The 26,387-nt window shown below is 38.5% G+C and overlaps 1 protein-coding gene across 2 annotated transcripts in view; it reads left to right on the forward strand.

The window, feature by feature from the left end:
• The window catches only part of tank (TRAF family member-associated NFKB activator), a 133,925-nt gene that overhangs the window by 73,078 nt on the left and 34,460 nt on the right, over positions 1-26,387 (forward strand). Inside the window, exon 9 of one of the 2 annotated variants that reach the window (XM_073047395.1) lies at positions 17,672-21,138. The exons of the other annotated variant lie outside the window; for it this stretch is intronic. Within the exon in view, the coding sequence (XP_072903496.1) occupies positions 17,672-17,863 (192 nt within the window). The 3' untranslated portion in view covers positions 17,864-21,138. Of the gene's footprint in view, positions 1-17,671; positions 21,139-26,387 lie in introns of those variants that run through there. 2 annotated transcript variants of the gene reach the window in all.

The following is a 26,387-nucleotide window of genomic DNA, read 5'->3' on the forward strand; positions in this document are numbered from 1 at the left end:
AATATTATCAGAAAATTAACATTATTACCATTACCATTTTAATTCCTACCATCATTTTAAAATTAACTTTTTAATTCCTATCTCCATTCCTGTTCCAACATGTCAGTCCATGGCTACCTCTTTTGCCTTGATGAGGCCATTGGCAGAATTGAGGAGCAACACCTCATATTCTGTTTAGGTAGTCACCAACGTGATGGCATGAACATTAATTTTTCCTTCTGATATTTTTTCTCTCCCTTCCTCCTTCTGTTCTCCACTCTGGTCTCTTACCTCTCTCTGGTTTCCCTCCTTCCCTTTCTCCCATAGTCCACTCTCTTTTCCTATCAGATTCCTCCTTCTCCAGCCCTTTACCTTTCCCAGCCACTTGGCTTCACCTGTTGCCTTCCAGGTAGTCCTCCTTCCCCTCCCCCACCTTTTTATTCTGCCATCTTCCCCCTTTCTTTCCAGTCCTGAAGAAGGATCCCGGCCGGAAACATTGACTTTATTCATTTCTATAGATGCTGCCTGATTCCCAATTTTTATTACGTAAGGTGCTAAAATGATTGTGGTGAGTCAAGAACTGAGTTGCTCACTCTGAGATATCCAATCTCGGGCATTCACCAGTAGTTCCATTGTTTATGAGTCTTGTACATTAAAGTTTATGATTAATCATGAATCCTGGAATATTGGTGGCTGATTAAAAAATGGTAGAGATACTGCCTGTTAAGAATCAATAGATAATTTCTCCCCAGTAGTCTTGACTGCTGATGCTGTTAATGTTAAAGTCCCTGACTCTATTATTTTTCAGCCTTAATCTGGTCTCCTAGTCAATTCCAAACTCTGCCAGCTTCCATGTCATTGCATGTCATAAATCCTGACTCTTGCCACAATAATAATCTTGTCTCTGTGAATGCAACAATTTAAATCGTGCAAATTGGAGGTGAACCATGAAGAAGAACAATCACTGCCACCAATTCATACTTTCCAATAAAACCAGAATGATTTCTTATTCAACACCTGTTTTTTTCTGCAAACCACTGGGCAATCTAGCCTTTGGCTCTTGGCATTTTCTTTTAAGCATCACATTCCACCTTATTTCTGAAAGAATGGAGGAAAGAGGAGTGAAGTTGACATGAAGGAGATAAATGAGAAGAACAATATGAAGTGAATTAGGGAAATTCATGGAGACCTATGCCATCTTTTTGATACTATGTTTTAATTATCAAAGTTAAATTTTATTGTCACACTTAAGTAAAGATTATGTTAATTTGGCTTTTGTTGTTTCAAATGTCTGACTTTTCACCTTTAAAATCTATTGCAGGCACTTTACGACTTAAGACATAAACCAGCATTAGTGTTCAGTGGTAAAATGATGGTGCTTCCTACTCACTGACAATATATTCCCCGACAAAAAAATCAGCTTTCTGTGTGGAATGATGTTCTTTTCTTTTTCTCTGACACCTGCATCTGTCAGTCATCATTTCATTTAGATCCTGATAACCAGCAGCTGTGCTTTCATCAACCATTAATGAATTATCACTGACAAAACTAGAAAGCATCCTTTAATTTTTCTAATATAGAATTAAATATTTTGGAGCACACATTTGATTAGTTGCTGAAATACCGTGACTAGGCATTTACAAGCTATATATTTTTAATTGAAATGTTTAGAGGATTTGCAATATATGTATGAAGTTAGTGTCTTTATTCATCAAGGCTTTGTTTGCTGTTTAAAAACTTAAAGCTTGTGTATCAAAGCTACATTACAGTGGGAGTTATTTGTAATGAGCATAAATTTGCATCATTTCAAATAACTCAGTAAATTGTGCTAGAGAGGGCAGCCAACAAAGCAGCCTATAAACTTGTGCTGAATAGCTGATAGAAATTGAATTTCTTTAAGTTGAATGCATGTGAAAACCTTGAAGTTGCTGTCAGTTGACTGGAGTAACGACAAAGAACTCTACTAGTTTCACAGTCATTACTACTGCAAAATTTGACCCATTAAATTCTGAATTAGCAAAGAGAGATTTCAGTTTTCCTCCAACCCAGATTCTCACCATTAACTGAGTGATTTTGGGAAGAAAATTGCAGCTGATAACACTTTATTGACTTCTGCCAAATGCTCATCATTGTACAGGCCATGATTTTGCCTGCTTATGCTTACCTGAAACTTAAAAGGATGCAAATAATGAAATGCAACTGTTACACGTTATTGAGACCTAATAGTTTTGTTTAGTGAGATATTGTGCTTGGAAGTTAGCATGTTGTAGCCTTGCTGTTTGCACCAAGATTAAAGGGAACACAAGTGATATTCAAGTATATTTGGAAGCAAGTCTTTCAGATACTACCTTTTGTTACCTTTGCAACATTTAAATCTTAGATGTGCATCTCTTTGCTGCTGCTTTGCATTAGTTTTTTTTCCCCTTTCTCTCTCTGCTTTCAATCTGTTCTCCCAAGTCCCCCGCTGCTGAACATTGCTTTAGTCATCCCTTTTTTTCCAGGTATTGCTATAGGCTTAATGGAATCACTTGACTACCAAATTTCCTGCTGCCTCAAACAGTGAACTGTCTGTAAACAGCAGGATTAGTACTGGCAGCTCACTTTCTGCATTTAAATAGGGGCTGATCAGACAAATCAATTGGGCCACCTGCCCAACTATGGTTGGTAAAGCATACACACCACCTGACTACCCTGAATGTGCCAAGAAAATCTCCAACCCCACCCAGTAATTAACGAACAGCAGTGAGACCTTTATAATTTTAGTTTAATTTTTAACAAGAAAAACTTGGATTATGCCTTGCATCGTGATTAGAAAATGGTACATTAATTAATATCATAAAAATATGTAAATGACATTTTGATTAAACTATATTTTAACATTAAATGATTAAATTTGCTGAAACACTCTGAACTTTATGAAATACATAGTGCTCTTAAAACAGTTTTATCTTGGTTTTCTGTCATTCATTCTTGGGGTTTCCTCTGTTTCATGGATGTCTGCAAAGAGTAAAGATTTCAGGTTGTTTATACATTCTCTGATGTTAAATTGAACCATTGAATAATAAACATGGCATAAGTATTGGTTGAACCCCACATAGGACCAACAGGCCATTATCTTCCACACTGTCACTGCTCTCATCAACTCTGAAGAGCTCCACGGCCACCAACCTCATAGTTCCCTTACCCCACACTGCTTGCTTCTATCTCCTAGCCAAGATCCACAAATCTGACTGTCCAAGTACAGTAGACCCATTGTTTCTGCCTGTTCCTGCCCCACTGAACTCTCATCTCCATTTTATCACCCTTGGTTCAGTCCCTTCCCACCTACATCCACCAACACTTCATATACTCTCAATCTCCTCAACAATTGTCAATTTCCCTGGCCCTGATTGCCTCATTTTTTTAACCAATCACCTCCTCCCTCACCTCTATTCAAGTCCCCAAACAGTCCTTCCAAGTGAGGCAATATTTCAATTACGAATCTGTTGGGGTTTTCTACTGCATGAGACGTTCCTGATGCAGCCTCCTCTACATTTGTGAGACCCAATGTGAATTGGGATACTGCTCTGTCAAGCACCTCCACTCCCTCAGCAAAAAGCAGAATTTCGTGGAGGCCACTCACCTTAAGTCCTATCCCCTTTCCCATTCCAACATGTCAATCCTTGGCCTCCTCTTCTGCCATAACGGAGCCACTCTCAGGTTGGAGAAGCTACACATCGGAACCTGATGGCATGCACATTGATTTCACCAACTTCTGGTAATTTTTCCCCTCCCTCTTCCCTCTTTAATTCTCAGCTCTGGCCTCTTACTACTTCTCACCTGCCTATTACCTCATCCAGGTGCCCCTTCACCTTCCCTTTCTACCATGGTGCACGCTCCTTTCCTATCACGTTCCGGCTTCTAACCCTTTGCCTTTTCCACCTATCACCTCCCTGTTTCTTACATCATCCTCTCCCTCTCCCTCCCACCTGGTTCCACCTATCAGCTAGCTTGAGCTCCTTCCCCTTCCCCCCACTTTCTTAATCTGGTATCTTTCCCTTTCCTTTGCAGTCCTTTGAAGGATCTCCGATGAAACATCAACTGTTTATTTATTTCCTTAGATGCTGCCTGACCTGCTGAGGTCCTTCTGCATTGAGTGTGTGTTGCTCTGAATTTCCTGCATCTGCAAAATCTCTTATGTTTATCAAATAATGTTTTTTCTTAATTTGTTTAAATCATTTGCTGTATGAGTAGTTGCCTGAAATATCCTATAATAAGTATCTTTGAAAGTTATTACATACATTGAACTGGGTAATTATGATCCTGCATTCTGTGTAATAACAGGGTGGTTATACTGTGTAACATATCATGTTTTATCAACCCTATAATTAATGATGCCATTGATGTGGAAGTAGACAGAATATGTGTAATAGAGAAATTAGCTCAGTGTTATCCACTGGAGAATTTTGAAGTGTGGTAACATGTAGAGGATCTCTTTGCAGTTCATTAGAACCAGTGTAGAGATTCTGGGATTTGGCAGCAGGAAGGTGGGCAACCCAAGGTTTTGAAACATTGAATTCTTGAGGTTTATCACATGAATACTGAATTTGGGAGGAATGAGACGTGCTGCAGTATGATCGTAGATTTATAAGTGATTTGACCATGGGAAAGAGATCCAGAAAAACTAAATTTGGAGCATCAAAGGTGCATCTTCAAGTTGTCAAATGCTCTATAAATAAAATAATGTGAGATATACAAGAAAAACTGAATTAAACTAAATACCAGGGTAGGGAGGAAGGAAATTCGATGGTCCAAAACAATAATGATTTGGGATTCTATTGCACTTGTGTGGGAATTCTGAAGTATAGACAGTCCATCGCATTTTATTTTATATATTTAAAAATAATTAGGGAAGAAAATTGGGTGGCATGGTAGCCTTCTCCCCATGTCCCTTCATGCCCTGACGAGTCAAGAATCTATTGACCTGTGCCTTAAATACACATAAAGACTTAGCCTCCACAGCTGCTTGTGGGAAAAATTCCACAGATTCACCACTCTCCAGCTAAGGGAATTGCTCCTCCCTCCATTCTAAAAAGATGGTCCTCTATTCTGAGACTGTGTCAGCATTACATCCTTGCTTTTGTATTCTGGTCCTCTTGAAATGAGTGCTAACATTGCATTTGCCTTCCTTACCTCAGACTCAACCTGCTAATTAACCTTTAAGGAATCCTGCTCAAGGACTCCCAATTTCCTTTGCACCTCAGTTTTTTCTATTTTCTCTCCATTTAGAAAATAGTCAACCCTTTCATTTCGTCTATCAAAGTGTACCATACACTCCCTGACACTATTACATCTGCCATTTCTTTGCCCATTCTCCTAATCTGTTTGTCCTTCTATAGCCTCTCCACTTCCTCAAAACTACCACCCCCTATCTTCATATCGTCTGCAAACTTTATAACAATGCCATCAATTCCATAAACCAAATTATTGACATATAACGTAAAAAGAATCGGGCCCAACACAGACGCCTCTGGAACACCACTAGTCACCAGCAGTCAGCCAGAAAAGGCTCCCTTTATTCTCACTCTATGCCTCCTGCCAATCAGCCACTGAATTTATGTATGTATCACATGATCTGTTTTTTTTCCTCCAAGTAAATTGCTTTAGTATGTTGCTCAATAATCTATTGCATATACTTATTTATTTATTGGAATACAGTGCGGAAAAGGCCCTTCAGGCCCTTCGAGTTGTGCCACCCAGCAATCCTCTGATTTAAAACTAGCCTGATCAAGGGACAATTTACAGTGACCAATTAACTGACCAACTGGTACATCTTTGGACTGTGAGAAGAAGGAAACTAGAGCACCCGGAGGAAACCCACACATTCACAGAGCGAGTGTACAAACTCCTTAGAGACGGCAGAGGGAAATGAACCTGGTTTGCGGATACCGTAAACCACTGCTAACCATTGCGCTACCATGCCAGCCCATAATCTATATATGAAGTTAGCGTCCTGCTAAGCACTTTTATTTACTGAAGACTCTTACATAACAACCTGATCTAAATGGTCATCTGGTTACCTATTGTTGGACATAGACTGGAGAGTTTCAGAGCAACTCTCCTGGTTAGTTTCTTCAAAACCTTTGAAGGAGATCTTAAAATTGTAATTGACAGAATTCTTAAGGTTGGATATTGTAAAATAACAAAAACATTACCTATAGACTGACCACATGAGTATATATGGGTATACCTAGGGTTATTGTTTAATTTGTCTGTGTTAGGAAATTTTGCAGAAATCATGTAATGTTAACTCTTACAATTTAATGGCATGAATTTTTGTGGAAATTTCCTACAGTTCTAAAGTTCAAAATAAATTTATTATCTAAGTATGGGTATGTCACGATATCCAACCCTGAGATTCTTTTCCTTGCAGACATAATAAAACCATAATGGAATAATAACTGTAATAGAATCTGTGAAAGACCAAGTAAATGTAAGTTCTCTGGTTAATTGTTGATATTTTTCCAAGTTAGTGCCAGTTACAATTAAGTCCTCTTTCATGCGTGCTTGGATGTTGAAATCCTCAGCTTGCTGAGAATTGTTTGGTGCTTTTTCAGCTATCCTTGCATGGCATGAATTTGTGGAAATTTTCCCACTAATTAGTATCAGGAATCACCTTAAAGTCTCCACAGAAGATGCATGTTTTAACATTATTTTAAAACTTTGTAGTCATTGATTTAATTATTTGTTTTTGATAGCGGGCAAAGATGAGGACTGGGGCTTAAGCAGTTGTCATTTTAGGACATTCACTGGGCAGATCTTGTGGTCTATCTCTCCCAAGTCATTTACTGCACAGAATGTCCTGAAAGGTATTGCTGCTGAATATTAGTCTCTTCTTTCAGCTTGTTCCTGCCAAGTAAATTGCATAAATAATTCGACTTTTGTTTTTGTACGACTCTGAAAAGAACAGTGAATTAGTGCTGAACCAAAATATAGACCGTAAGACATAAGAGCAGAATTAGGCCATTCAGCCCGTTGAGTGCTCTACCATTTGATCATGGCTGAGTTATTATGACTCTCAACCCCGTTCTCCTGCCTGATTTCTCCTGAGGTCTTTGGATATTGCCTCTCTAACCTCAACCAAGATGTCACCTCTCTCTGTCTCACACAAGATCTAGCTGTCCATGAACTTGAATCATTAGTCATTGCTACCGATTTACACAAACTGGCAACACAAACCTAATTGCTTTACTTATTAAAAAACACAAAATGCTGGCAGAACTCAGCAGGCCAGACAGCATCTATGGGAGGAGGTAATAACGATGTTTCGGGCTGAAACCCTTCATCAGGAGACTTCATCAGGTTTTGTTTGTTTGTGTGTGTGTGTGTATTTATTTGTTTAATTCAAAGAAATTAGAATAAAGATTGAAGTTGACACATAATTACCATGACTTTAAATTCCATGACTGTCTACTGTTGTGTCATCAATATTTTGGGGGAGCTAGAGAGTTTGCTAAGCAATAATTTCAGCTTACTTAAAAACTGAAGAATTGAATTGAATTGACTTTATTTCTTGCATCCTTCATGTGTAAAAAAAACTTTACGTTTCGTCTCTGTCTGAATGTGCAATATGCAAATTATAGTAATTTGTAATAAATAGTATGTACAGTAAGATCTACAACAGAACAGTCAATATAGCTTAGAAATACAATTGTGTCAGCGTGAATTAATCAGACTGATGGCCTGATGGGGAGAAAGCTGTCCCGGAGCTTGTTGGTCCTGGCTTTAATGCTGCGGTAGCACTTTCTGAATGGTAGCATCTAGTTGGGGTGACTCAGGTCCCCAGTGATCCTTTAGGCCCTTTTTACGCACCTGTCCCTGTAAATGTCCTGAATAATGGGAAGTTCACATCCAATGATGCGCTGGGCTGTCCGCACCACTCTCTGCAGAGTCCTGCGATTGAGGGAAGTTCAGTTCCCATACCAGGCGGTGATACAACCAGTCAGGATGCTCTCAATTGTGCCCCTGTGAAAAGTCCTAAGGATTTGGGAACTCATGCCGAACTTCTTCAATCATCTGAGGTGAAAGAGGCACTGTTGTGCTTTTTCACCACACAGCTGGTATGTACAGTTGGCCCTCCTTATCCGCGGGGGATTGGTTCTGAGACCCTCCCGCAGATACCAAAAAACATGGATGCTCAAGTCCCTTATTTAACCTGACACAGTGCGGTGGTCTTTAGGACCCAGCGGAACCCCGGACTTTATTTAACATGCTCAGTGCGGTGGACATTAGGACCTGGCAGTGCAGCTCTGAGTCCGCGGTGTTTCTGTTCACAAAAATGATCACAATTGAAAATAAGGTGGAAGTAATAAAGCGATCGGAAAGAGGTGAAATGCCATCGGTCATTGGAAGAGCGTTAGGCTACGGTCGGTCAACGATCAGAACAATTTTAATGGAGCATGTGAAAGACCCTGCCCTGATGAAAGCTACAATTATTACTAAGCAACGCAGTGGTTTAATTATTGAACTACATATGTTTCTTAAGTGTTTTATATGCATAGAAAGGTAAAATATGTAGTATATACTAAGAAAAACGTTTGACTAACTGACGCTAAATAATACCAGATGTACCTGTTCCAACTTCAAACTCATTCATAACCTGGAGACTGCCTGTACTTTTAAGTCATTTCTAGATTACTTATAATACCTAATACAATGTAAATGCTATGTAAGTAGTTGTTATACTGTATTGTTTAGGGAATAATGACAAGAAAAAATAGTCTGTACATGCTCAAGCAACGAGTGCTGGAGAGAGAACTTCCGGGTTTTCCCGAGCCGCAGTTGGTTGAATCCGCACATGCGGAATCCGTGGATAAGGAGGGCCGACTGTATAGACCGAGGAACTTAAAGCTGTTCACCCTCTCAACCTCAGATCCATTGATATCAATAGGGGTGAGTCTGTCTCCATTCCTCCTGTAGTCCACAACCAGCTCCTTTGTTTTTGCTACATTGAGGGAGAGGTTATTTTCTTGAAACCACTGGTCAGGGTGATGACTTCTTCTCTGTAGGCTGCCTTGTTATTATTTGAGATAAGGCCAGTCAATGTAGTGTTGTCAGCAAATTTAATAAGCAGATTGGAGCTGTAGGTAGTGACACAGTCATGGGTATACAGAGAGTAAAGGAGGGGGCTTAGGACACAGCCCTGGGCTCTCCTGTGTTGAGGGTCAGAGGAGCAGAGGTGAGGGAGCCCAGTCTTACCACCTGCTGGCAATCTGACAGGAAGTCCAGGATCCAGCTGCACAATGTCATGCATCAAAATATGCTTTTTTCCAGGCTTGTTTATAAAAACAAAGTTGAAGGATGAATGTTTTACCTATGAGTCATTATAAATATTTTAAATATTGAATTTGTCAATTTTGCCAGCACATAGTATCTCAAGAGCATACACTCATCTTGCTCATCTCACTCAGACATTCAGTGATTATTCTCCTTCAAGGTGGAGGTTCTGTTGTGGTTTGAAGATGGTGATACTTTTTATGCTTTGTGGTGGATTCCATAAAGAATTACTGTACAACAGAGCTGAGTGACTGCCATTGAGTCAAATATAATTAATACAGCCCCAGAAAAACTGAAATATCAAAGGCTAAAATATCTTCAGCTTCTTCCCCTTGGTCATAAGATCAAAGTCAACTGTTTGCTGAGAATTGCACAGTACTATATTTGTCAACATGGAGTAGAGAATGAGTGGGAGCAAAGGATGTTTGGAATGGTGAGGGTACAGCACTGTGGGAGGGGTGTGGGACAGGTGGCAGAGAAGGAGTGCCAGGGCAGGGGTTGGCACGGGAGGAGACGCATCCTGCCCTGAGACGCCAAGGCCAAGTCATTTGATTCCAAACAATTGGTTTATTGATCTCTCTGGTGCTTCTCCCTCCCTCCCCTCTCCCTTCCTCTTTTCCCAACTATGATTCCCCTCTCCCTGCCCCCTTCCCACCCTCAGTCCACAATAGAGACCCATATCAGAATCAGGTTCATCATCACTCACATATGTCATGAAATTAGTTTTTTTTGTGGCACACTACAGTGTAATACATAAAATTACTGCAGTACTGTGCAAAAGTCTCAGTAGCCCTAGCTATATATAGTGTCTATAAAAAGTATTCTCCTTGCCTCCCCCATGTTATATTGTTTACAATATTGAATCATAGTGGATTTAATCAGGATTTTTTGACACTGATCAGCAAAAAAACTCTTGTGTCAAAGTGAAAACAGATCTCTACAAAGTGATCTAAATTAATTACAAGTATAAGACATAAAATAGTTGATTGCATAAGTATTCACCGTCCTCAAGTCAGTATTTAGTAGATGCACCTTTGGCAGCAATTACAGCTTGGAGTCTGTGTGGATCGGTTTCTATCAGCTTTGTATATCTGGACACTTCAATTTTTCCCTATTCTTCTTTACCATACTACTCAAGCTCTGTCAGATTGCATGGGGATTTTGAGTGAACAGCCCTTTTCAAATCCAGCCACATGTTCTCAATTGGATTGAGGTATGGACTCTGACTTGGCCACTCCAGGAGATTAACTTTGTTGTTTTTAAGCCACTCCCATGTAGCTTTGCCTTTATGCTTGGGGTTATTGTCTTGCTAGAAAACAAATCTCCCAAGTCACAGTTCTCTTGCAGACTATTTCAGGTTTTCCTCCAGAATTTCCCTGTACTTTGCTGCATTCAGTTTACCCTTTATCTTCGTGTAATGCCCTGGTTAAGATTTTTACTGCTATGCTGTAGGTATTTCATTTCAGCAGTTCTGTGATAGCTGTCTGTTCTGCTTTCAGCCTGTTTGGCTTTGAGCTGAGGTAAGAGGATTTGTTGTTCAACTTAGGAATGTGGTGTCAGCCAATCAAGATGGTGGAATTGGGAGGAGGTTTTGTCAGGGACACTGATGTGGGTCGAGGTTTTTTTGTGACAGGAGGGAAGATGGCTGAGGATGCCATCCCTGTTGCACAAGATGCTTTGTGCTGATGAATGGCTTCAAGGTGGAAGGACCAATAATCACGTGGGAGACCGGTTTGTCTGAGATGGATTTCGAGCAGCATTTGGAAGGTGGTGTGTGCTTTCACACAGACTGAGGGTCCAGTGTGTGAGGTACAGACGAGGGAAAAGATGAGCTTCAACTGTTTAAGAATAAATAATGGGCCCTTTTTGATTTTTGGTTTTTTCATTCTCTCCCTTAATAACTTTGCTTAAGTTAACATTCTTAAATAAATTGTCTTTATGATTGTATGCCGTGTACAATGTGTTATTTCTTGCTGATGGGCACTTGCCGGGGGCAGTAAATCACACAACATTCACACAAATTGAGATTTGGGTGGGCGAGACATCCCAACCTCATGTATTTGGCAGGACCAAAATCGTATACACCCTAGATGTACGAAGCCTGAGTAAGAAGGGTTTCTCGCTGCAGACTCCAGTGGCAGTTAGCGAGGGACCAGAGACACCCAATAAAAAGGAGTTTCATTCACTAGCCTTCCATGGCCTGTTCCAGTGAATCATCCTCACAGCATGATGCAGCCACCACCATGCTTCACAGTAGGGATGGTGTGTTTTTGATGTGTGGTGTTTGGCTTACACCAAACATAGCGTTTAGTCTGATGGTCAAAAGCTCACTTTTGGTTTCATCAGACCGTAGAACATTCTTCCAGCTGACTTCAGTGCCTCCCACGTGCCTTCTGGCAAAGTCTAGCTGAGATTTCACACGAGTTTCTTTTTTAACAGTGATAAAGCTGCAACTGGTGAGGCACCTGGGCATCGGTTGTTGTATACATAGTCTCTCCCATCTCAGCACTGAAGCTTGTAACTCCTCCAGAGTTGCCATTGGTCTCTTGGTGGCTTCCCTCACTAGTCCCCTTGCACAGTCGCTCAGTTCTTGAGAATGGCCTGCTCAAGGCAGATTTACAGTTGTGCCATATTCTTTCCATTTCTTAATGATTGACTTAACTGTCCTCCAAGGGATGTTCAGTGACTTAGAAATCTTTTGATATCTATCTCCTGACTTATGTTTTTTCAATAAAGTGTTTGCAGAGTTACTTGGAGTGTTCTTTTGTCTTTGTGGTGTAGTTTTTGCCAAGATACTAACTCACCAGCAGTTGGACCTTCCAGAAATAGGTATATTTTTACTACAGTCAATTGAACCACCTTGACTGCACACAGGTCTCCAAAAACGGATCTCCATTTAACTAATTATGTGTCTTCTAAAACCAATCGGATGTACGAGTGAAAATTTGGAGTGTCATATTAAAGGGGGTGAATACTTACACAATCAATTAGTTTGTATTTTATGTTTGTAATTAATTTAGATCACTTTGTAGAGATCCGATTTCACTTTGACACAAACAAACCTTTTTCTGTTGATCAGTTTCAAAAAGGCAAAATTATATCCACTGTGATTCAATGCTGTAAAATAATAAAACATGAAAACTCCCAGGGGGAGGGGTGAATACTTTTTATGGGCATTGAATATGTGCTTAAGACTTTTACACAGTACTGTACGTCCATCAGCTTTTCTTAATGTCGTACATCCTTGATTATGTCACAGATTGTTGATCTCAGACCTGAGTATGTGTAAGGTAGGTATCCACAGCAGTGAAATAGGGAATTCCGAACATGTCTTCATCACATTTGTGAGTATATTTGTAACCTGTTATCCTGAAAAGTTCCTCCTATTGCTGGATTCTTCCGCCTGAGGGAATCTTTGCAGAACTACCTTCAGAAGAATCTCTTCTCTTTTCAATCAATCTCTTCATCCTAGAACTCAGCCTATTAAATCTCTGCTGCACCAACTTTTAAGACCACAATACACTTCCTTGAGTGCAGAAGCCAAACAGTGCTGTGTTCTGTCAGTGTGGACTCTTCCAAGCTCTGCATAAGTGTGCAGGAAGACTTCCTAACTTAAATAGCTTTGCAATAAAAGTTATTAAATATGCCTTTGTTCTGTTTACTGTAGCTCCTTATATGCTTTCATTGCTTGGCGAATCCACAAATCCCAACAAGTACCTACATTTACTAGTTTCTTACTATTTAAAATCTTCTTCACCCCTTTCAAAGAAATCGAATATCGTCAGCTTTTCTCACATCATAGTCCCATCTGTCACCCTCTTGGCTATTTACTCAAACTATCTTTTCCTTTGCAGTCTCATTGTGTCATCCTCACTGCTCACTTTCTTAACCAGCTTTGTATTATATATTTTTTTCCTTGCATCTAAGTCATTAATATAAAGTGTATTTCTCAATATCCCAAAGATCAGGCAGACCAAGAACCTGCAAAGGCTAAAAGAGTGGCAGATGGAGTATAATGTGCAGTTATCCATCTTGAACAATGAATTTTTTAAAAGTATATTATTTAAATGGAGTGAAACTATAAAATCTAATAAATCAGAAGGGTTCCTTGTTCATGGAACAATAAGATCAACTTACAAGTAATTAGGAAGACTAATGCAGTGTTGGTTTCTATTGCAAGTGTTTTGGAGCATAAAAATAAGACAGTCTTGATACAGTTTCTCAGGGATCTGGGGAGATAGTTGTTGATGTTTTAAGGAGGGAGCTCCTTGTGTGGGAGACATTGCAGATGAGGTTCACCATCTTGTTTTCTGGGATGGGATGATGAATTCAGTACATGAAGGAATGTTGAGTAGGTTAGGCCTTTACTCACAGGACTGTGGAAGAATTGAGTGTGGTCTTATGAAAAAGATTCTGCATGTGATTGACAGGATGGATGCCTAGCAGATTTTGTCTCTATTGTAGTTATTGGAAAACTACTAGTTTCAAAGTTAAAAGGCTGCCTGTTTAAAATGAAGATCAAGAGGAAGTTTTTGTGTGTGGTAAAAATTTGGAAAATAGCAAATCTAGGGAGTTGTGGAAGAGAAGTCGTCAAAGATATTTAAATTGGATGTGGAAGGTATGAGGAGAAAGGAGGGAAGAGATGTTGAGATTAAGAGTGGTCACCTGTGATAATATTGAATGGCAAATCAGACTCAAGGTTCCATTAGGCCTGCTTCTATTAAGTTCTTACATCTTTAGATCCCGCACTGACTAGTAAGACACCCCATGAACAGTAGTCTGAAAGAATCCCATTTATTCTCACTTTTTTTCTGTCTAACCAGTCATTTGTCCACACTTTATTATACCTGCAACCCTGTTGCCCTTTATTTAAATATGAAGCAACTTTTTGTAATCTATCCCACTCACTGTTTCCTAATATACATCCACATGTACTACATCCACAGGTTTCCCTTGTCTGTCCCACTAGTCACATTCTTCAAACCCCCCCCCCCCCAACCCACGAAACTCTCTTCACTCAAGAAGCTTTGCAACAACAACTTGCCGAGGTTTCTTTGACAACAACTGTAAAACATGCACTTCTGCCATCTTATCAGCTAAACGTTCACTTCATGCTCCCCAATAATAAATGGGAGGCAATTTTTGTCCAGCTTTACTGGAATCCAAAAGCAAAGTACTGATGATGCTGCACTTGCAAAATAAAATGGAAAGTGTCTGGAAATGTTCAGCAGGCTGGGTAGTATCTAAGGAGAGAGAAAAGTTCCAATGACTTTATAGTGAACTGGAAATGTTCAGCAGGTCAAGTAGTTTCTATGGAGAGAGAAAGGTTCCAATGATTTTTATAGTGATCTGCAAATGTTAAGCAGGCCAGGTAGCATCTATGGAGAGAGAAATGTTTCAATTACTTTATAGTGAACTTGCAGTTTCTACAACTTCATTAGGAAAGCAACAACTATTGCTTGCTCTAGTATTTGCCTATCAATTCAACCTTTAAGCATTTATTTTATCCACTTTTTGGTCTAAGAAATATTACTTGTTATACATGGATGTTCAAGTGCCAATCTGCCATTTTGCCGCTGCAGTTATTTTAATTTTTTAAGCTAATTGTGTTTGGGAGAGGAGATCAATAAATTTGACATACCAATTTAGGACATTAATGCTAAATTATCATAGAAGTGGATTTAAAATTTCAACATTGGAACTGCTAGAACTTTAAACAAATTCATGCAATTTTATTGTTGAAGGGAAAACGTGTTGTCCGTAGAATTCCTTGATGCTCTAGGCCCAAGGTTCGTTGCCTGCTGTATAAACAGTACAGTTTATTAATTCTTTTGCATCATGTTTATCACCAATGCTGTTGTAAGAGATTTAGCAAAAACAAATTACACTATTTCCTCTATTGCTTAGAAGCCCTGTGGAGCTGTGAAACACACACACTCTATCACATTACTTGTTACTAATGCCTTTTTCTATTATCTCATTGGATTGTTCTTTTACTAGTTATCTGAGTATCTATTTTCAGTAGATGGCACCCTGCTTTGTACAGTGCAGAACTGTACAGAAGCAAATGAAGCAGCTGGTATATAATGACATGGATCTTCATAATATATAATTTTAAAGATTCCAAATAAAAATTACTGCTGGGTTGAGTTGAATGGAGCTATATACTCTTGGATTAATGTTTTGCAGAGCCTAAGAGTTGTGTCAATATTTCTGAAATCAAAGACAATAAATATAGAATCATAGCAGTTTTCCATACTTCGTCAATTTAGAGAACTTTGTTTTAAGGCGATTAATAAGCCTCTGTAAGGAAGACCAAATTTACTATCATCAACTATTGACTTATCTTCACTTTGGAATTAAAACATATATTTTCTCTATTCTTCAAGTTCCTTTCATCCATATCATGAATAAGGCAAGTGACTTGTGTTATTTTTCTACGATATATTTTGCAGTATAGAGGAAAATGATTATCATATTGCACTAATTTAATCATAGCAATGGAGTTTGGGCTGCTCAAGTTAATTGTTAGTCTATATTTGTTAACTGGAATTACCAAAAAATATAATAAATTTAACTAAAATATATTGGGTATACTTTCTTTGTACCATTTTAATTATAGTGTTCAAAATTTTCTTTGCGCATCTAGTTTTTCATTGCAAAATAGAAAAATGAAGTTTCTCTGTTTTACCATGAAAATGAAACATTATTTTGCCAATTTTCTCTCTGCTTTCCTGGAGATATTTGAATCCTTGCTGGGACACAGTTACACATGTCCCAGGTGGCCTCTGGTGCATCACCAAGTGGCTATTATATATGTGTTAAGCTTTACAATGTGTGTCAGGATGCTGTTCAGCTACCGGGGCTGTTGCAGCTGAGCCCAATTAAGTCCCTGCCTTACATCCACACATGTGCATTTCCAGCAGGAGGCACTGGATTAGAGGAGCCTTGGCCAATTTTGGCCTCCTTGGGCAAATTTATTGAATCATTAGGAGAACTGTTCTTGATTTAACTATAGATCTAGTTTCTGCATTGTTTTCGTTATATTGACGACTAGTGGTCATCATGGAAAACCCTTGTTTTTGTACGCTGCAGATTGTCTTTAATCAGTTTGTGTCTATGAAGACTCCTTTCAGTGACTAGTGACTGACATGAATAAGGAAGCTAATAATGGCCACGTGATTTGGAGGGCTGGAGGTCCATTTTAGAACAGCTTGTTCCTGACATTCAATTGCTATAAATGTGCAAAAGTCATTTTATGATCTATCCAGCAAAAAATTGTTTCAAAGTAAGAATATTCTTTAAAATAAAACACAGGCATAACACTGCATTATTATCTATCTCTGGTACAAAACTAAAGTGCAGGCTTTTTGTTCAGTAGCTCAACCACTTTTGTAGTCTTTGTGCAGAGATAATGGTGTAGTACCAATGCCAAAATAAAGTAGAGAAACTGCTTAAATCGGTTATCATTTATTAGTTTACAAAGCAAGATACCCTTATAAATTGTACCCTCCTGGGACTTGTTACGATCTGCGTTTTATATTCCGTAATTTACAGTATTTAGCAAATACATATGTTTCAGTAGCTCTAGATAAATGTTCTGTCTACACCTAAGCAGACTTAATGTGCAATTTGCACCAACTGCTAGTTACATACATCAAGCAAAATGTTTATTAACAACAGGAAGTGGTGCTATTACACTTAAAATTAGGATATTAATATGCATTGATGCTGACCCAGCTCTGCAGTTAGAATTAATGCACTTGGCTACATAGAAAATCCGTAGTTCCGATCAGAACACTCTAGTTATCATATGGTTAATAAACATTACTTCTTCGCCCCAGAACATCAATGGTATGAGATGGCAAGTGAATCATGCCGCGTACAAAATTGTTAGCAACCTTCCAGTTCTATGGTTTCCAATATATCATTGTGTTTATTGAAACTGTAAGTCTGTGAAAGAGGTTTAAAAGACTTACTATAGACATCTTTGGACTTGGGGGTGGGGAAGGAGGAACTGGGGTCATGATTGAGTAAGAGTGTGTACAGCTCTTATTGATCGTTTTATTGAATATATTTTCCAGTGTAACTTGTGATTAATTTTCATCAATTTAAAGCAATCATTGGCACATGTGCATTTATTGCTGTTGAGTCATTGTGGATAAATCTATTTTGTGAAATGGGCATTTTGAGCTGATGTCTTTATGCAGCATTGAAGTAGATAAAGGGTTGATCAGAATGTATTTTTCTAGACTGCCATAAGGGCTGATTATTCCACTAAAGCTGTTGCATTATAATCTGACTTTTATAGACATATGGTGTGTTTTTCATTTACACAGCATGCTCAGTAATGAAAAATGTTTCCTCTCTCCTGCAGCCTGTGTGGAGTCCTTACCACAATAAAGAGGGTGAATTGCTGCATCAAGCATCCAATGACTCTGACCTGGACCTACACTCCAAAATCTGTGAATTCTGTCAGACAGTCTTCCCAGCAGGCTCCAGATCTAGGGAAAACTTCCTCAGGCATCTTAATTCACACTTTGATCTTCCCACTAAAAATGGATTTTAATGCTTATACATTTCTACAGTTTGAGATGAAGAAACCAGTCCTGTGAACCTAACATGTTCACATGATGTATTAAATAACTCTTGTTAGTGTAGAATTATAAATTTCTAAAGAGCATCTTTTAAGGTTGGTACAGTAACGTATTTTGGAATTTTTGTCCTTGAAGGAACTTTTTACTTTGGAACAATGTCTGATTATTTATAACAGAACATTCTGACAAGTTCATTTGAATCCAATTGTCCTTTAGGGCCATTTGTGTTTTGACAAGTGTCACGTAATTGGAGTACACTGGTTGTAAATTATCCACATCAACATTTAAAAAAATGACTTACAAAATGAGGAGAAAAAAACTGGCGGCATAAATAAAATTAATTACTAGTTTTGTAGATCTTTATCTTTTAAAAATAAAAGCTACTGGATTGTCTTTCTCTTATTTTATTTTTACTTTCAGTGTGACCAGCTAACTAAAATAAACTTAAAAATTTGCCCAACCCTCGACACAAGTCTTCATCTTTTTATTTCTCCAGTCTCTCTTGACTCATCTTGTTTATCATCTTATCCGTTGAATATATTCCCACCAAAGTGTTACCAACCAGCCTACCTTCTTGGAGTCCATATTAACTTAAATTGCTCATAGCTCTTCCTCCTTGGCTACTGATGTTTATATAGTTCTCCTCAAAAGTCCACCTCCGCTCAATTCCTTGAATGTTTTGCAGCCTTCCAGATTCATGCTCATCATGCCATAACCGGATGGTGTCACCATACTTGATCCTGTCTAAATCTTTATACAGTTTTCTTTTTTGTTAAATGTATTCTTTTGTGTTTCTTTGTTTTGTGGCTGCCTGCAAGGAGACAAATCTCAAGGTTGTATAATGTATACATACTTTGATAATGAATGTACTTTGAATTATTGTACAGAGGAGATCATTCTGAGTATAGATTCTTTTGTTTGGTCTGAGCAGCAGTTCTGCAAGTCCCCATTCCCTCTTTCCCCTTTATATTATTTTCTTATTGTCTCTCCAATTCCCTTTTTAAAATACTCATTAATTCAGTTTCCACCATCCAAGGGAGAGCCAGTGGATGTAGTGTACCTGGACTTCCAGAAAGCTTTTGATGAAGTCCCACATAGAAGATTAGTGGGCGAAATTAGGGCACATGGTATTGGGGGCAGAGTACTGACATGGATTGAAAATTGGCTGGCTGACAGGAAACAAAGAGTAGTGATAAACGGGTCCCTTTCGGAATGGCAGGCTGTGACCAGTGGTGTACCGCAAGGTTCGGTGCTGGGACTGCAGCTGTTTACAATATACATTAATGATTTAGATGAAGGGATTAAAAGTAACATTAGCAAATTTGCTGATGACACAAAGCTGGGTGACAGTGTGAAATGTCAGGAGGATGTTATGAGAATGCAGGGTGACTTGGACAGGTTGGGTGAGTGGGCAAATGTATGGCAGATGCAGTTTAATGTGGATAAGTGTGAGGTTATCCACTTTGGTGGCAAGAACAGGAAGGCAGATTACTATCTAAATGGAGTCAAGTTAGGAAAAGGGGAAGTACAACGAGATCTAGGTGTTCTTGTACATCAGTCAATGAAAGCAAGCATGCAGGTACAGCAGGCAGTGAAGAAAGCTAATGGCATGCTGGCTTTTATAACAAGAGGAATTGAGTATAGGAGTAAAGAGGTCCTTCTGCAGCTGTACAGGGCCCTGGTGAGACCCCACCTGGAGTATTGTGTGCAGTTTTGGTCTCCAAATTAGAGGAAGGACATTCTTGCTATCGAGGGAGTGCAGCGTAGGTTCACAAGGTTAATTCCCAGAATGGCGGGACTGTCATATGTTGAAAGATTGGAGCGACTGGGCTTGTATACACTGGAATTTAGAAGGATGAGAGGGGATCTGATTGAAACATATAAGATTATTAAGGGATTGGACACACTGGAGGCAGGAAGCATGTTCCCGCTGATGGGTGAGTCCAGAACTAGAGGCCACAGTTTAAGAATAAGGGGTAGGCCATTTAGAACAGAGATGCGGAAAAACTTTTTCACCCAGAGAGTGGTGGATATGTGGAATGCTGTGCCCCACAAGGCAGTGGAGGCCAAGTCTCTGGATGCTTTCAAGAGAGAGTTAGATAGAGCTCTTATAGATAGCGGGGTCAAGGGATATAGGGAGAGGGCAGGAACGGGGTACTGATTGTGTATGATCAGCCATGATCACAGTGAATGGCGGTGCTGGCTAGAAGGGCTGAATGGCCTACTCCTGCACCTACTGTCTATTGTCTATTGTCTTACAAATAGTACTTTATTCTAACTACTCTGTTTTACAAAAAATATTCTTTGCACCTTTTGCCCAAAGCCTTACATCTTTGCCCCAAGTTTTTGAGCTATCTACTAATGTCTGTGGTATTGCTGAGACTGTGTAGTTTCAACAATATAATTTCCTGACTTCTCTACTGCTTGAGTACTTCTGAAGCATTGAGGCATGTATCCTCTGTTACCTCAAGACTGAATTGTTTCAATATATAGTAGGTTTCAACTGATCCAAAACTTTGTGTCCCTCTTAAGCCGATGCTTGTTGAGTTAGATTAGATTGCAGTTATGCAATGCCTCAATTTCAGTATTAACCTCTTTCATTCTTAGAATGATTTAGGCCTTAATCTATCCATCTCTGTAACTTCATACACTCTCAGGGATATTGAAAGCACCCAATATCTAACCTTTTAATCACACCCCGAGTACCCGATATTCAATATCGGTTCTGGAACTTCCTCAAACTACCTGTCATTTGCCTACATCTTCCACCTCTCCCCTTTTCGTATTCTGTACTCTTTAAAACCAGTCTACTTATATAAGTTCTGATCAGTCCCTGTAATATTTCTCTCTTGCTCAACATCAATGTTGTTTAATATTGCTTCTGTGAAGTGTCTTTGAAAAATTCTGTGAAGAGCTTTAGGAAAGCTTGAAGAATGAAACTTGCTGTTCAAGTTTGACCGATTTCATAATTTTTCACCTCATCTCAAGTTCGGACATTTACCATTCTTCAACAAAATGCCTGTTCTTCAACAATATGCCTTACTATAACCTCCAAATTTTAATCCATTATTTTTCAATCATGACAATTCCAGCATTTGCTTGAAGTTGCCACTTTAATGCCAGTTTATTTAAATGCCAATTAAAATTCCAGCATTTGAAGTTATGAATTTGTGAGCAGTTGTGAATGTATATGCTTGCTGACATTTTATATCATTGAGAGTCTTTAAAATAAACCATTAAAAATGTTTTTTGTATTGTTCAAGGCTGTTGGTTAAAATGAATAATGTATTGCCCAAAATTGTCTGAAATTACAAAATGTACACCATATTATATGAAAATGTTTCTCATTCATACCATCCAGTGGCAAAATGGTAGCAATTTAGCCTTCATTTTTTAGGGTTCACTTGCCTTTTTAGATGCTCTCATCTGACCCGCTTAAGTTGTCTCAGTAGTTACCGTAGTCACTTAAAATACTAATGCTCTCAGTACAGAGTTGATCAAAGTGGAATTATTTATTCTGTCATCAAAGCTGAAATAGAAACCAGAAACACGGTAGCTGAGGCTAACATTCACTGTTGGGCAGTAGAACTTTGAGGATATTTTTCTACAAGCGGGCTTTTAAAACTTTTATTTCAGTTATCAAGTGTACAAAGAATGAAATTAAATATTTAAGTTTATCACAATTCAGGGTTGTATTATTGAATCACAATGATCAATACAGGTGAACCCCTCATCAGTATGTTATTCTGGTAAAGAAACTATTTTCTTGTTTCATAATTGATGCGAGTCAAAACAGGTATACAGTTTTAGTTTCTCAGTGTCTAAATTATGTCTTATCTATTTATGTGGTTCTATATAAATGTATGAATTCAGAGCAAAAATACAATCACTCAGGCCTGCACTGACTTTTCTTAAAATCATTACTGACATGACAGTAACTTCAACCCTGCAGTTCATTAGAGAGCTGTCTTCCTGTGCCTTAAAACATTCAATGAATTTACTTCCACTGCTCTTTCCAGGAAGAGCGTTCTGAAAACTTTTAACCTCCACACTGAAGAATTGTTGCCTCCTCTCTGTTTTAAATAGATGCCCCTTATTTTTAACAAGTAACATCCAATTGTAGATTTTGCAGCGAGAGAGGAAACGTTTCCACATCTAATGTCAAGAACCCACAGGATCCCAAGTTTCAGTAGAAACCTCTCTGTTCCAAATTTCACATGATACAAGCCTGACACCTGTCCAACATGTCCTTGCCCATTCCAGGTATTGGTCTAGGAAAACTTCTCTGAACTGTTCCTTGTGAGTTAACAGCCTTCCAATGCATTAATATCCTTCCCATAGTAAAGAGATGAGTACTATCCATAATATACCAGATATGGTCTCACTGATACCTTGTGTAACTAAAGAATCATCTCCCTGTATTTGTATTCAATAACCTGCCAGTAAAAAATAACATTTTTACCTTCTTGATTATTTATCTATTAGCTTTTTGCAGATTATGCAGACACTCACCAAATCCCACTGCATCTTAGCTGTTCAATCTTGTGCCATTTCAATCATACCTTTTTATTTTATTTTCCCACAGATGTGAACTGTCTCACATTTTCCCCACATTTCCACATCATACTCTATTTGACAGATCTTTGCCCAGTCACTTAACATTAGATAGTTCTGTAAGCTTTTTTCCCAGTTTTATCTTTGTATCATCAGCAACTTCAACCATTTCATTTGGTGTTTTCATCAAGTTATTTATATACTAAATGGTAAAAGAAATTAATATTCCAGCAATGACTGTGTGACACTCATCCTATCTTAAAACATAGAAGCAGAATTAGGTCATTTGGCCCATTAAGTATGTCTTGCCAAATAGAAAAAGAACTATCTGATTTTCTTTGCATTATATTAGTGCTCAAATATGAACTTAAGAGTGTGCAGAAAGCAATGATTATGTAATGAGTTAAAAGTTTCATTTAATATTAGAGAAAGATACAGTATACAACCTGAAATTCGTACTCTTCACAGACATCCACGAGAAAAGCGACCCCATAGAATGAATGATAGAAACATCGAAGCCTCCCTCCCCCCCACCCTTTGCACAGGCAGCAGCAGAAGGATTGACCCAACCCCCCCCCCCGCTCCAGTTAAATCTATTTTTTTAAGCGATCACTTTTAAATCATTTATTATGAAAGTGACCTAACGTTAATGTACTATGTCCAATCTTGTTGAACTTTGTGTACTCTATCTCAAATGTAATTAAGTTCTGGACAAATGTATACAACTTCATTCTCTTTATGGGCAAATCAACTTGATTTCAGCAGTGGCACTCAAGATAGGACAAGCTTGTTTCGTGAATTTTACAGTTAATGTATTGATACTCATTGTAATTACTGATCTCTGGTATGATTTTTTTTCCTATCATGCTTCTCGTGGTGCATTTTAATTACAAATAATGTATTTAGTTCTTTGCTGTAATCCAAATTGGAAAAAGTGAGCAAAGCTCTGGCCACAGCCAAGTTTTTCTCTGTTGCAGGACTGCTTTTGGTTAGCTCATGCAGATTTGTGAAGGATTTATGTTAAAAATTATTGAAATGCAAATAATGTTTCATGATAAGGTGTTGGGTAAATATCATACAAAAACTATACTGAAATTTTAAAGGATCCTACAGAGATTTCATCTGGAATATTGTGTGCTGGTCTGGCCTCCAAGGAAGCAAATCCATACATTCAAGAAATATTCTCATTTTATCTGATGGTTACCTGATATGATTAATGATGCACCAATGTGTTTTTACAACCTGGTTTTGACATTCCTCAGTGAAGGAAGTTTGAATCAAGTGTTTATTTGAAATGCTTAGTTTATTCCGTTCAGTTCATCCTACAACTCCAGATGGCACCACGGTGGCGTAGCAGTTAGCGCAGTGGTATTACAGTTCTTAGCAATGGAGTTCAGAGTTCATTCCTGATGTCACCTGTATGTCCTTCCCCTGGAACGCATGGGTTTCTTTTTTTTTTCGGGAGCTCCGGCTTCCTTCCACAGTTCAAAGGTGTACCAGTCAGTAGGTTAATTGGTCATTGTAAAATGTCCCGTGATTAGGCTAGGGTTGAATTGGGGTTTGCTGGGGTGTTACGGCTTGAAGGACCAGAAGAGGCAACTCCATGCTGTATCCCTAAATAAATAAATAGACGTGTTTTCACCACTCTAGATTTTCATACATTTCCCCCAGAATAGGGATTGGGACTCAGTTTGACAGTTGGTGCAGCACAATAGTTAGTTTAACACTACTATAGCGCCAGCAACCTCTGTTTAATTCCCACCACATCTTTAAGGAGTTTGTACGTTCTCCCCATGGGTTTCCTCCACGTGCTCTGGTTTCCTCCCACAGTCCAAAAACGTGGATTAGTAAGTTAATTGGTTACATGGGTGTGTTGGCCCGTGATGTATCTCCAAGTAAATAAAAATAAAAGCACAGCTGAGATTCTGATAGGGAGGTTATTGTCAAATAATGTGTAAAATATAGTTTTCATGTCTGTGGGGTTTTTTTTGTAGCAGAATATTTACCAGATCAAGAAAAGAGGCATTTGATGTTAGTTTCAGTGTCAATGTTTGATTTAATTCTGCATCTTAAAACTTTTACATATGAGCTCCCAGTCAGGCTGGGCATGCTGTATTTCACTGGGTAGACCAGGAAGGGTGTTGAAGTTCACAGTGATGTTTAGATACATTCCGACAAGTTTCTGATTCAGGTGAACTCCTGGTTTGATCTGTTCACGGGTCTCTTTAATGTTGCTGTTTAGCCTTCTATCCATGATGAGACTTAAATATTTTGGAATATAATTATCAAGTATTGGGCTACCATGTTGAGGATGCTGTTTGCTGTGTGAATGCTTAGGTAGAAAAAACCTGTTTCAGAAGGATTTGATCAGCATCTCCAGACAAAAAGAAATGCTTCCCTCGAACTCAAACACAAGAAAATCTGCAAATGCTGGAAATCCAATGCAACACACACAAATGCTGGAGGAACTCAGCAGGCCAGGCAGCATCTATGGAAAAGAGTAAACAGTGGACATTTCAGGCCAAGACCCTTCATCAGGACTGAAAAGAAAGAGTAGTCAGAGAATCTTCTTACTCTGACTCTCTTTCTTTCCAGTCCTAATGAAGAGTCTCAGCCCAAAATGTCAACTGTTTACTCTTTTCCACAGATGCTGCCTGACCTGCTGAGTTCCTCCAGCATTTGTGTGAGTTGCTTCCTTTGTACTCAGTCAGCTGTTAGAGCATTTATCAATGAATGGCATAGTAATTATTTACATAAATGTTAACTAATTATGGGATTGATATTGAGACTTAAAGGAGTTAATTTCTGAAAACTCCATTGTTACTATGTTTGCCAGTGTCTACCCTTGATGTGTAGTCAGCAAAACTTTATGCTAGTAAATGTATTTATTAACAGACAATGGCACCAGGCATCACAGTCGGATATGGAGGCCACCGGATCTACTTGCAAACAATTTAAAGAAATGGTCTGTATCTGCTTCTGAGAATTTCTTGTGATCAATTTCATTCAGAATGCACCAACATTTGATGGATCTCTGCTCCCAAGAGTGGTGTTGATGGCTTATTGGATCCATCCGCAAATTTTAAGGCCTCAAAGTAACAACCTGGCTTTGTCATTTGATTCGTATACTACTCAAATCCAAGCTCCAACCTCTATCTTAAGAAAAGTAATTAATTTTGTAAAACATATGAAATGCAGTTGTTACTTTTGAATTGATATGTTTTAATGCATATTTTTAAGATCACTGTACCCTCTGCATTGGTTAGTTCAAAGTTGAATCAATGAAAGTGAATCGTTGAAATCGGCAAGAAACATATAGAACATAAAAATTTCAATGTAATGATTTAATTCACATTAAGCATTGCTAAAGACTTCCCCCTCTATTAAAAAAAGTGCTGAAATTGAAAAAACTTTTTTTTTTCAAATTACTCCTCATACAGGAGTGAAGTCTCTGAATACAGGAAAAGGCTTAACATCATTGTGTTATTTAAGTAAGGGAAGATGATCACTTCAGACCGAAGAGTTAAGTATTTAATTTATTATGAATAAGACTATAGAGCCCATTGTGTCTATGCCAGCTTCCAGAAGAACAGCCACATTTGTTTCCCTCTCCCTTCTTTATTCTCCTGTAAGCAACACGTTGTCTCTCACACGTCTTTTGATTGTTCTTGCCTTTCCAGCAGCCAATTAATTTCGTGACCAATTCATCAATTGTAGTCAAATAAAATAATGATTTCTCAAAGTCATAGTGTACCAGAACTCAGATAAATACCAGAATAAATGTGAAAATTGGTCACCTCAAACTAAGTGATATTAATGAATATATTAGAATGGTATATATGGATTTCCAGTAGGAATTTGATAAAGATTTTTCACAAAATATGCTCAAAAATGGGAATGCATGAAATTGGACATGTCTTATGTGGTAAGGTGATTGAGTGA

The sequence above is a fragment of the Hemitrygon akajei genome, chromosome 5 (assembly GCF_048418815.1).
Source record: "Hemitrygon akajei chromosome 5, sHemAka1.3, whole genome shotgun sequence".
Classification (NCBI taxonomy): Eukaryota; Metazoa; Chordata; class Chondrichthyes; order Myliobatiformes; family Dasyatidae; genus Hemitrygon; species Hemitrygon akajei.